This window comes from Musa acuminata, chromosome BXJ1-4, assembly GCF_036884655.1.
Source record: "Musa acuminata AAA Group cultivar baxijiao chromosome BXJ1-4, Cavendish_Baxijiao_AAA, whole genome shotgun sequence".
Taxonomy (NCBI): Eukaryota; Viridiplantae; Streptophyta; class Magnoliopsida; order Zingiberales; family Musaceae; genus Musa; species Musa acuminata.
In genome coordinates, this window is record NC_088330.1 from 4546833 (window position 1) to 4558229 (window position 11397).

At 42.2% G+C, this 11397-nt stretch overlaps 3 protein-coding genes across 9 annotated transcripts; all 3 read left to right on the forward strand.

Annotated features, from left to right (window-relative positions):
* Positions 1–38: 38 nt before the first annotated feature.
* On the forward strand, positions 39–4809 carry LOC135642712 (tRNA-specific adenosine deaminase TAD1-like). 5 transcript variants are annotated; one of them, XM_065159113.1, is made up of 10 exons: positions 39–274; positions 356–476; positions 571–746; positions 877–960; positions 1298–1477; positions 2262–2434; positions 2508–2559; positions 2707–2826; positions 3074–3161; positions 4299–4809. In XM_065159113.1, exons 1-9 carry the CDS (start codon positions 85–87, stop codon positions 3157–3159), a joined length of 1182 nt encoding a protein of 393 aa, XP_065015185.1. In that variant the 5' UTR covers positions 39–84; the 3' UTR covers positions 3160–3161; positions 4299–4809. The 5 variants fall into 5 exon arrangements, with proteins under 5 accessions (XP_065015185.1, XP_065015165.1, XP_065015179.1 ...); XM_065159093.1 differs by having other exon boundaries at positions 1307–1477; positions 2508–2584; XM_065159107.1 differs by having other exon boundaries at positions 1307–1363; positions 2508–2584.
* On the forward strand, positions 4302–7244 carry LOC103980687 (uncharacterized). 3 transcript variants are annotated; one of them, XM_065159064.1, is made up of 7 exons: positions 4302–4413; positions 5069–5327; positions 5440–6011; positions 6074–6266; positions 6344–6408; positions 6472–6682; positions 6758–7244. In XM_065159064.1, exons 2-7 carry the CDS (start codon positions 5148–5150, stop codon positions 7109–7111), a joined length of 1575 nt encoding a protein of 524 aa, XP_065015136.1. In that variant the 5' UTR covers positions 4302–4413; positions 5069–5147; the 3' UTR covers positions 7112–7244. The 3 variants fall into 3 exon arrangements, with proteins under 3 accessions (XP_065015136.1, XP_065015149.1, XP_009395424.2); XM_009397149.3 differs by having other exon boundaries at positions 4316–4413; positions 5063–5327; XM_065159077.1 differs by lacking the exon at positions 6344–6408.
* Positions 7245–8007: 763 nt separating this feature from the next.
* On the forward strand, positions 8008–11058 carry LOC103980688 (tubulin beta-2 chain). The gene is made up of 3 exons (XM_009397150.3): positions 8008–8492; positions 9849–10118; positions 10210–11058. The coding sequence occupies exons 1-3, from the start codon at positions 8099–8101 to the stop codon at positions 10887–10889; spliced, it is 1344 nt and encodes a 447-aa protein (XP_009395425.2). The 5' UTR covers positions 8008–8098; the 3' UTR covers positions 10890–11058.
* Positions 11059–11397: the final 339 nt, after the last annotated feature.

Sequence of the window (11397 nt, forward strand, 5' to 3'; positions counted from 1 at the left end):
AAAATCGTAATTTAATTGTGGGAGGGGCCCTCCTTTCGCTCGCTAAGTGAAGGCGCGACCGGAGAGGAGGGAGAGAGCGCCGCCATGTCTTCGCGGCTTCCGCTTGCTTGCGCCTCACTGTCGGAATGGGATGAGGAGCCGGAGAAGAGCAGGTGGGGGGAGAAGGTCTCCGAAGCCGTACTCTCTCTGTACCGCTCGCTCCCCAAGAAAGGGAAGCCTCAGGGCCGGGAAACCACTGTCGTCGCCGCTTTCCTCCTCTCCTCCCCAACCCAGGGTACGCTGATCCGATCCTTTCGCTTCGGCCTCTAGAGTCCTAAACCCATCCCGAAACCCTAGTCTTTCCTTCGCGTTTCAGGTCTCGAGGTCGTGGCCCTGGGCACCGGGACCAAGTGCATCGGGGGCTCCCTCTTGAGCCCTACGGGAGACGTCATCAATGACTCCCATGCCGAGATCATCGCGCGTCGATCGCTGCTGAGGTACCCTCTTCACACCAAAACAGATCTTTTTTTGGCGAAAGCAGTCAGTTTTCGTTTCCAATGGTTAAAAAAGATAATTTTGTAAGGAGAACAGGTACTTCTATGCTGAAATTGAACGTCTTGATCGCATTCATCAGACGAGTAGAGATGATGTGGGGTTTGCTGATGCATCAAAGTCAGCTTTTGGTTTGGATACCAGTTGCTGCGGCCAGACGAAGTACAGGATGAATCCTGGATGGGGATTACATTTGTATATCACCCAACTTCCTTGTATGGCTTCCTTCTAATTTATTTTCCTTTTTTCTCTTCCTTGATTATTCCATTGTGCACTTAAATTTTAGAAACGAACTATCTTTCTTTCCTTATTTCTTTTGTATATTTACATTTCTCTCATATGTAGGTGGAGTTTTTTCATATCCTACGCTACAACCACGTGAACTTCCAGTTCAAACAGATCTATCAGCCAAAATTGGAGGTTCATCAGGTGTGTTTCTTTATATTCCCAAATTGTGCCTAAGGTTTTTCCTCTAAGCAGAAAACAACCTTTCTAGTTCCAGATTTAAGCCCAAATATCATTATTTTTTTGCCATACCCTGGCATTGATCCTGCTGTTATGGTTTATTAAAAGCTAACTCGTAGAACCTCTTTTTTCTTGAATTAATTACTTTGACTCTTAGAACTGTTTTACCAGACACTCTAAATGATAACTTTTGGCTTCCCTTAACTATGAAGTGGATTAGTGTGCATGTGTATATTATTGTACATTTTACAGCTTATGGATTGGTTTCAGCAATTATGTATAACACTTAATTTCCTTCTAGGAAGTGCAGAATCAAATGGATGCCAAAATGGAAAGTCCCAAATAAAGGAGAGTGATCATTTTCCAGGTGACTATCCTCAGATATCAACAATTGTCCAAAGGAAGCCTGGACGTGGTGATACCACTTATTCCATGAGCTGCTTTAATAAGATAACCCGCTGGAATGTTGTTGGAGTCCAAGGTTTTCTTTCAAGTTTATCATTGAATAAACCATCTTTGTTTGCTGCTTTGTGATACTACATAATAGAGCAATTGTTAGCTTCCATTGTGCTTTTCTTTCACTTAGGTTACATCAAACTTAAATATTTAAATTAATATCCCCGAGTATGAGAGTTCCCCTTCTAATTGTAACAAGTTGTTAAAATTTTGTTTTTTTTTTCAGCATATGCGTGTCTGTGAAATAATGACTGAATGATGGAAATGATCACACTTCAGTAGCTCTATATGCTTTGTATTACCTGAAGTAATCAAATATTCAAGGACTTGTTCAAAATTATCTAGGAAATTGTAACAATACGTTGAGCAAAAATTTTCATTATGGCTATCTGAGATCAAAATTTAACTTGGTTTCTTAAATCTTACTAATTCTTATGACTGGGTATCTTCTTTAGAGATTATGATGATAGTGATTTTAGTAAGAGGCAGTTGTTTCATTTTGTGCATTTTGAAAGATGACCAATTATGCTTGTTATGATTGCCAGCATTTTTAGAACTACTGGAGATTTTCATGATGTTTCAGGATTGTAAGAAAGGATGTCCCTGTAAATGACATTTTGAGTTGCTAACTTATGTTTGACATAGAGTCTCTATGTCAGATGATCACTGTTTTAAGTCAAAGAATTGTGAATGTATAATCTTAGTTTAGATGTCAAAACATGGTATATATTGTTACTATATTAGAATGAAGGCTGAACTCGCCAATTTTTCCTGCCATTTATATTTCTTCTTTTTTCTGTTAATTGCAGGAGCATTGCTTTTTCACATTTTGCAACCAGTATATCTATCTACCTTAACTGTGGGGTTTTCTCCTTGTGATGGTCTTCAAAAGTCTGTAAAGACAAATTATCTTGAAAAAGCTATTTATGATTGCATGGAACACCTGCATATTAAATTGACAAAACCTTTTCATTTGAACAAGGTTTGTCTTGTGCAACTTCTGATGGTCTTCTTGACATGAAGATGGTTAGCTCATTACATGTTTTGTCCTTCAGCCATGTATTATCGAGGCTCCTATTCCGGCAGACAGGTTACAACAGTCAAACGGTGATGAAACTAATTTAACTTGCGGGTATTATGTGGTTTTGTTACCTTTTCCATTTAGAACTGATGGATTTTATTGTTTTTTATGATTCTCTTGCTCTGGGTTAATAGTAAAAGAACTAGCGTACCTTGTATGATTTGTTTACTCAGGTATTCTATCTGTTGGAATAAATCTGGGTTGTATGAAGTTGTCTTGGGAACAACAGGGAGGAAACAAGGCACTTCTGCAAAAGGGGCGCTCTCTCCATCCACCGAGGCATCTTTATGCAAGTAGGCAATGAATTTCAAGTATTAATATTATATGTATTATCAGTCATGCTATCTCTTTGATGTTATATTGGCAATAGATGGTTCGATGGATCCATAGGAAAAGAGATATTATGGGAAGCTCATGAAACATTAATATGCTTTGATATTTATATGGTAGTTTATTAGGTTATTTGACTTGTTGTTTATTAACTATAAGCTTGTTTCTTGTACAAAATATTAAATTTGCATGAATGTTCTTTGGTACCAGGAGGAGGTTGTTGGAAGTTTTTGTGTCATTGCAATCCAGATTATCTTTGCAGCTTCAATCTGCAGAAATCTCTTATCATGGGCTGAAGGTATGGTTAGTTGTTTGCAAAATGGAAAATATATGTATTTTTTCCCCTCTTCATGCATGTAGTCTACAGCTTGAGTTCCATTATTTATCCAGTTGAAACTTATTCTTACAATTTGTTCTCATAGAACTGAAGCACCAAAGGTGAAATATCATGGCTTGTTGATATCCCGTTATTTTCATCAATTAAACAAGAATTTCTTGTGTGTTCCTGCATTGATCTGATCGGTACTAGATGCTCCATAAATTAAATTTAAATTTGTTGCCTGCTAGAGACAATGTCATTTGCTTCCAAAATGTTAAAAAGAAACAGGAGAATGTTTGCAGGATCAATATATGGTTTGAGATTTATCACGGAACCGAGTTTGGTGGTGGGATCAACTGGATAAATTGTCTGTGATTGGCCAAAGAGTAATATTAAAAATAACCAAATATAAAAAATAATTAAAAAATATGAAACGAAAAGAAGGAACAACTCATATGTTCTAACAATGCTTAAATATTATATTTTATGTATATGTCATTGAAGAACATAACTGTAAAAGAACTTAGAAATCGGGAGGGTTGTTGACAAGTTTTCCATTCCACACCTTTCTCAACCACTGCATAGAGCTCTTTGTTTCTATACTGTGTGACATGTTGGATTCATTGATACCTTAGTGAACCACTGCCAAGGTAACAAGGTATTGTTGATGTGAAGATCAGTGGCAGCTGAGTTTCTGAAACAGTCATAGCAAGATTGTCAAACCGTGTTGGTGGGCAATTGTCATGCCAACTGATGGCCCACCAGCATGAATATCGTTGTTGCATGTTGTCCTTTTAAATTGAAAAATTACACCTCAGCATGCAATTAATCCTAATTCACTTCCTGCTATGCATTTTTTGATATGGTTAAAAGAAAACTCAGCTGCGAAGGTTGCCATGAAAATATATGTATGTGTAGTGTCAAATAGTAATTAATAAATCAGACTTCAGGAGTATCTTATTTCCATTCATAGCAAAGTATTAGCTGGTTTTGCTTTATGGTAGCCTTCGAGAAGTTTGCTTGTATTCCGGATTATAATCACATTACTTTACGGTAGCATCCAAGAAGTTTGTTTGTATTCCAGATTCTAATCAGAGTGACTTACTAAACTTCCAGGCTATGGCTCATGAATACCAATCTTCTCTCAAGATGCTTAGAGAAAGTCCAGCTTTTAGCTCTTGGCATTTGAAGCCTTCAAACCTTGAGATGTTCTCTATTTCTGGACAGTGAGGTTCGTCTGCATCTAAACTGCCTTTTCTTTTATGTTCTCCGAATCTCCCAAAAGAGATGGTTCTCTGTGGATCCATGTGGTCGGTTCACCGATCCTATATATAGTTGGGACATCACAGCTTCTTATTGTATTTAATTTCTCATCCTCGAAAAAAGTTGATAAACAAACAGAAAGTTCTTTATCCATTGCTTGGTTGGAAAAAGAATGAGCTGAAGTTTATAGTCATCAAAGTGAATATGAAACTTATCAGATTAAACGAGTTTGGAGGTTATTAGGAACCTAAAAGTTCTTTGCATTCTTGTCTTCTTGAAATATTGTCATATCTTCTGCACTTCTTCTGTCTTCTATTGTGTGTTGTGAACCTCACTTTAGCATTGGAGGATGCATATTTCATGATGATATGATGGAAAACCTAAGTGAAACTCAATAATGATTGTGTTTTGCAAGAAAATTTTAGTAGGCATTTTGTGAATAAAACCTCAAAACTTGGGAATTCTACAATAAATCTTCTTAGGTAGTTTCCAAGGCATAGAGATGAGGTGTTTAAGTTGTGCAACACATCAACATCGTGAACCCTTTTTCATAGCACATCAATAAATTGAAATGAACTTAATTAATATATAAAAAGGAATAAAAAACAAAACTCAAGATGTAGGAATGAGGTGTTGAAGTCGTGCATCACATCAACATCGCGGACAACTTGTCGGCTTCCCCGGCCACGAAGGTGGTGAAACATGGGCAGCGCCCCTAGGAGATGGTGGCGCGGAGAGGAAGCTAACTGCGGCGCAGCAGAGAGCAGAATGGGGGGCGGCGCCGTCGGCGCGATACAGTCGTCGACGAAAGGAGTCGTCTTCTTCTTCCTCGTGCTTCTTGTCCTCGTGGCGGTCATCTCCCGGAGATGGATGGATGACTCGGTAATTAAGCTCTCCCTCGTAACTCATTTTCTGCTCACGTTGGAGACTGCAATGCTTCTTTTTCGTTTCTCTTTTGGTGCAACAGTGCAACTTAATCGCCTTCTGCATGCAGACCTTCTCCATGATAAGCTCATGGCGTGAGCAAACTCCCAGGTTACAACACTCCCATCAGCCGCAGCCCAAGCCTGTCACCTTGACCTGCCCAAACCACACAACCACGCCCTTGCATTACTGCCGAAGGACGATAACTCCGTCTCCCTCTTCCTCTCCGTCGGCCCCCGCCACCTCCGGAACCGAGCCACCTCCTTCCTGCCCGGACTACTTCCGGTGGATTCACGAGGACCTCCGCCCGTGGAACTCGACGGGAATCACGAGAAAGATGGTGGAGAGTGCCCGGCAGTTTGCAGCCTTCCGGCTGCTGGTGATCGGCGGCCGAGTCTACGTGGACCAGTACCACCGGGTGTTCCAGACGCGAGACCTCTTCACGCTGTGGGGCTTCGTGCAGCTCGCGAACCGCTACCCCGGCCGCCTCCCCGACCTCGACCTCATGTTCAACTGCGAGGACATGCCGACCGTCAAGGCCGACGACTACAACACGTCGCTCCCGCCGCCGCCACTCTTCCGCTACTGCAAGGATGACTCCACGGTGGACATCGTCTTCCCCGACTGGTCCTTCTGGGGCTGGTAATTCACCTTCGCTCAAGCCTTTCAACCTTACCTTCTCTGACACGGATATTACTGGGAAGGCCTGAGATCAACGTAAAGCCATGGGAGGTGCTACGGGAGGAGATGAAAGAAGCGAATGACAGGATGGCGTGGGAGAAAAGGAAGCCATATGCATTCTGGAAAGGCAATCCGACGGTGTCCGGCCATCGGAAGGATCTGATGAGATGTAACTCCTCCAATGGACATGACTGGAACGCTCGAGTTTATGCACAGGTAAACACTGCGGTTGCTCTTCTCCATTAATCTCAGTTCTCTGTTCCTTACTGATTCACAGTGAATATTTCGTATAGGACTGGGTAAAAGAGATCGAGAACGGGTTCAAGGATTCGAACCTGGCTGAGCAATGCATCTATAGGTACCGAAAGCTGCTGCTTTCTGCTACAAACTGTGGATGACACAGTAATTTGCTTGATAACAGGTACAAGATCTTCGTCGAGGGGAGGGCGTGGTCGGTGAGCTCGAAGTACATCCTGGCCTGCGACTCACCGGCGCTGTTCGTGACGACTCACTTCCACGACTTCATGACGAGGGGGCTGATGCCAGGACGCCATTACTGGCCCATAAGAGAAGACAACCAGTGCAGGTCGATCAAGTTTGCAGTGGACTGGGGCAACAAACACCAAGAGAAGGTGAGCCCTGCTTCCACCTTCGACAGCTTCAGCTCGTTCGACCAAAGCTTGCTTAATTATCTGTGATATTTGCAGGTGCAAGCCATGGGGAAGGAAGGGAGCAGCTTCATCTTGGAGGAAGTGAAAATGGAGTTCGTGTACCAGTACATGTTGCACCTACTAACCGAGTACGCCAAGCTGTTGCGGTACGAGCCGACGTTACCGGAGAACGCCACCGAGCTCTGCTTGGAATCCGTGGCTTGTGGCGAGGAAGGGCGTGTGAGGGAGTTCCTGATGGAGGCAATGGTGAAGTGGACCAGCGATTCCGAGCCATGCGCGTTGCCTCCTCCCTACAGTGCGGGGGAGTTGGAGCAGCTTCGATCAAGGAAGGCTGATGCTATAAAGCAGGTGGAGGAGTGGAAGCAAGAAGCTTGGGAGGAGGAGCACTAAGCCGTCTTGTATATATCCCTTTGTTTACAAGATAGTTACAGGGAAAAGAAGACATTGCCTCAATCTCCTTCATGACATATAAAGATAGTTATATGTCAAATTTCTATGAAGAATTGCCATGGAATTGTGTGCATATTATATTGAGATCACAACCCAGTTGGTCTTCAGATCAGCGATCACCGCAATACAAGTTTTTCTAGTGAACAGAGCAACCGTGTGCATCCATTAGAGCACCTTTAGAAAGCAGTGAGCTTCCAAGCATGTTCTTCCGCAGCAGCTTCACAGCAATCATGTTTATAAATCTTATCTCAACAACATCCAGCAGCAGCAGCAGCAGCATTGAGCTAGCAATGATGTGAGGGCCACTTAAGCTCTTGTGTGATACAAACGTAATCCCTGTTCCTACTTAATTCCTGGAGGAGGGCCAACCTGTGAATCATGCGATTGTTCATTGCCAAGAGGCTTCTCCAGCAAACCATGCTGCTAACTTCATGGATTCCACTGCACTGTGAGGCTGACGTTGAGTAGAAGGCAAGAGAGCAGGTTGGCTTCATCATGGCCATGGAGGAGGAAGACACGGCCACTGCCATGAAACAGAGGGAAGGAGATGGCGTGATCACCAGATCAGGAAAGCACTGATCAACTAATGGATGGTTATGATTATTCACAGCTTGATTTGGTTGCAAATAAGACATCTTAATGACGTGTAATGTCACATTAGAATGTATATAAGGGTAAATATGTAACGAAACCCAAAATATTCAATATCGCGGTTGCACCATTTCAAATTTCGAATCCCCCGCTAATTCTAACGCCCGTTACTCCGCCGCTGTCAGAAATCACCCCCAAACTGCCGTCATCTTCCGTCTCTCTATATAACCACTTCCCTCTTCTTGCATCTGTTCCATCCCACTCTCCTGTCTTCCTCCTCTCCGCTCCCCGATCTCCCTTCGGATCCCTCTGCTTCGCCGTCCGATCTGCTTCAAGATGCGCGAGATCCTTCACATACAGGGCGGCCAGTGCGGCAACCAGATCGGGGCCAAGTTCTGGGAGGTCGTGTGCGCGGAGCACGGGATCGACGCCACCGGCCACTACGGCGGCGACAGTGAGCTCCAGCTTGAGCGGGTGAATGTCTATTACAACGAAGCCAGCTGTGGCCGCTTCGTCCCCAGGGCGGTGCTCATGGATCTTGAGCCCGGCACAATGGATAGCGTCCGGTCGGGCTCCTACGGCCAGATCTTCCGCCCCGACAACTTCGTCTTCGGACAGTCCGGGGCCGGAAACAACTGGGCCAAGGGCCACTACACCGAGGGCGCCGAGCTCATCGACGCGGTCCTCGATGTTGTCAGGAAGGAGGCTGAGAACTGCGATTGCTTGCAGGGTGAGACTTCTTCTCTTTTTTCTTTTGCCATACTTTTATGAATCACGCGAAATTAGTATTCGAAGTAAATCGTCTAAATTACGCGTCTATCATTGTGGATTTCGGTGATCGTTCTTCATTTTCTGGTGTTCGTTATCATAAGGCGATGTGTTTTTGAATCAATTTTGTTTGTGGATCTATGGGCATCAATTTTGTTTTTGAATCAATTTTGTTTGTGGATCTAAAATCTTTATCATATGGATCGATTTTTTTCTTTCATTCTGGTGAATACTACGTTCTCCAAATTGATGCTGTCACTCGTTGATTTGATTGATGCTTTCCCAATTATGACTACGAAAAAAATAGAATTACTATTTAACTCCCAAAACCATTTATTTGCTATTCGCATTAGTTGTATTAAAATTTACAAACAATTTGTCATTGATGAGCTTCAAAGGGGGCTATATGAGCATTTAGATATCGGATGAAATAACAGGACGGGTGAGCATACAAATTCATAGCCTACTTGATTGATAGGAATCTATTGCGAACTTTTTTTTTGATGATCATATTGATTGGGTTATCACAAAATCCAGAAGCTGAAGACTCAAACACAGAGAGAGATATCTACATATCTTGAACACAAACTTTGATATTATCTTAAATGTTTTTATTAGGTCATCACGGAACTGAAAGTCGTTACTTGTTAGGAAAAGATTCAATCTACATTAAAATGTAGCAGTGCTAAGCGAAATGCAACTTTTTTGTACTTCTGCCCTCACTTGTGCATCCGATGTCAACTTAGGCTGTCAGTTTGGTCATGTGCGTGCCAATGTTTCGATGCATGCTCCAATGTTGGTTGGCCTTTTGATTGTCATTAAATTGGGAATCCAACGCCAGACACTTTTGCCGTACTCTCTTTGATGGCCTCAAATTACTTCCTAAGATCTTTTCAATTCTTTGCCACACATCTATCTACCAGGAGTATCTTTTTATTTGTTGTAAGATCCAGCGATGCTCTATTTGATAGGGTATGCTAGAACAAATATTTGAAAGGCCCCATTGTTTTATCTGTCTGAAAAGGATTTTATTATTATGATTATTTTTTGTTGGTGTAGTAGATAGCTTAAGCAACAATTTGTCCTGTCATACTATTCTTGGAGAATTATCTTTCGTGATTTCATTTATATTTCCACTCTTGGGGAACTGTATATCTCGCAATTTCATTTTGTTTTTTCTTGGAGCATTCTTTTATCAAACATTTTAATTTTGATTTCGATTGATATAAATTCTACAAGCTTGCTTTACATAAAGTATCTATGCAGGTTTTATCAACTGTCAGCTCTTAATATCATGTTATTATTTGCTATATTTCAGGGTTTCAGGTTTGCCATTCACTGGGAGGTGGAACTGGTTCCGGCATGGGGACACTACTCATATCAAAGATAAGAGAAGAGTACCCAGATCGCATGATGCTAACCTTCTCAGTCTTCCCATCTCCTAAGGTTTCTGACACAGTTGTTGAACCCTACAATGCGACTCTCTCTGTTCACCAACTGGTTGAGAACGCTGATGAGTGCATGGTGTTGGATAACGAAGCTCTCTATGACATCTGCTTCCGAACACTCAAGCTCACTACCCCCAGCTGTAAGGATCTCTTCTCGAGGTGTTGTTCATGCTAAATTAAGATTCAAGTTTGCATCATTAACTTAATATTTGCCCTTGTGATGGACATCAGTTGGTGACCTGAACCATCTCATTTCTGCCACCATGAGTGGAGTTACATGCTGCCTTCGCTTTCCCGGTCAGCTCAACTCCGACCTCCGAAAGCTTGCTGTCAACCTCATCCCTTTCCCTCGGCTTCATTTCTTCATGGTGGGGTTTGCGCCTCTTACTTCCCGTGGATCCCAGCAGTACCGCGCTCTCACTGTCCCCGAGCTTACCCAGCAGATGTGGGATGCCAAGAACATGATGTGTGCTGCTGACCCCCGCCATGGGCGTTATCTGACAGCATCAGCAATGTTCCGTGGTAAAATGAGCACCAAGGAGGTGGATGAGCAAATGCTCAATGTGCAAAACAAGAATTCCTCCTACTTCGTCGAGTGGATTCCGAACAATGTCAAATCCACAGTCTGTGACATCCCTCCCACTGGGTTGAAGATGGCATCTACATTCATCGGGAACTCGACCTCAATCCAGGAGATGTTCCGTCGTGTCAGCGAGCAGTTTACCGCTATGTTCCGAAGGAAGGCTTTCTTACATTGGTACACAGGAGAGGGGATGGATGAGATGGAGTTCACCGAGGCAGAAAGCAACATGAATGATCTGGTCTCAGAGTATCAACAGTACCAGGATGCAACAGCTGATGATGAGGTTGAATACGAAGATGAGGAGGAAGGCGACTATCAAGAGGCTTGATAACTCGATTAAAAGGTGGGTTTCTCCGTATCATCACTCGATTAAACTCCTTCATTTCATGCATAGTTTCTTTTCTCAGCAATTATCAGTTGCTTTTATTTTGTTGTTTTGAAGTTGCTTGAGAGCGAAGTGCTGTTATGAATGATATGAACATTGAGTCTACCAAGTAGATGTTTATTAATGTTCTGTTGTCATGCAATTCTCGGTTTCTTCTTAATCCTCACAACTTTCAGTCTCTTCTCTTAAAATTATGAAATTTATGTTATGAATTAGTGAAATCTATTTTATGCTTATTTATCTATGTATAAGAATGTGGCCTAATTGAATGTAACCTACTTCGGCTATTAGTAGGCTTTTAATATATATCTTAAAGTATCTTCTTATATCGTTTTGTCTTCATTTTATTCTCGATCGTAACTGTCAAAGAATTTTAGTATGCAAAAAACTCGTTTTTTCATATAGATAGTATTTTAAAAAATAGAATGAATTATTCAAAATTTTACTTAAT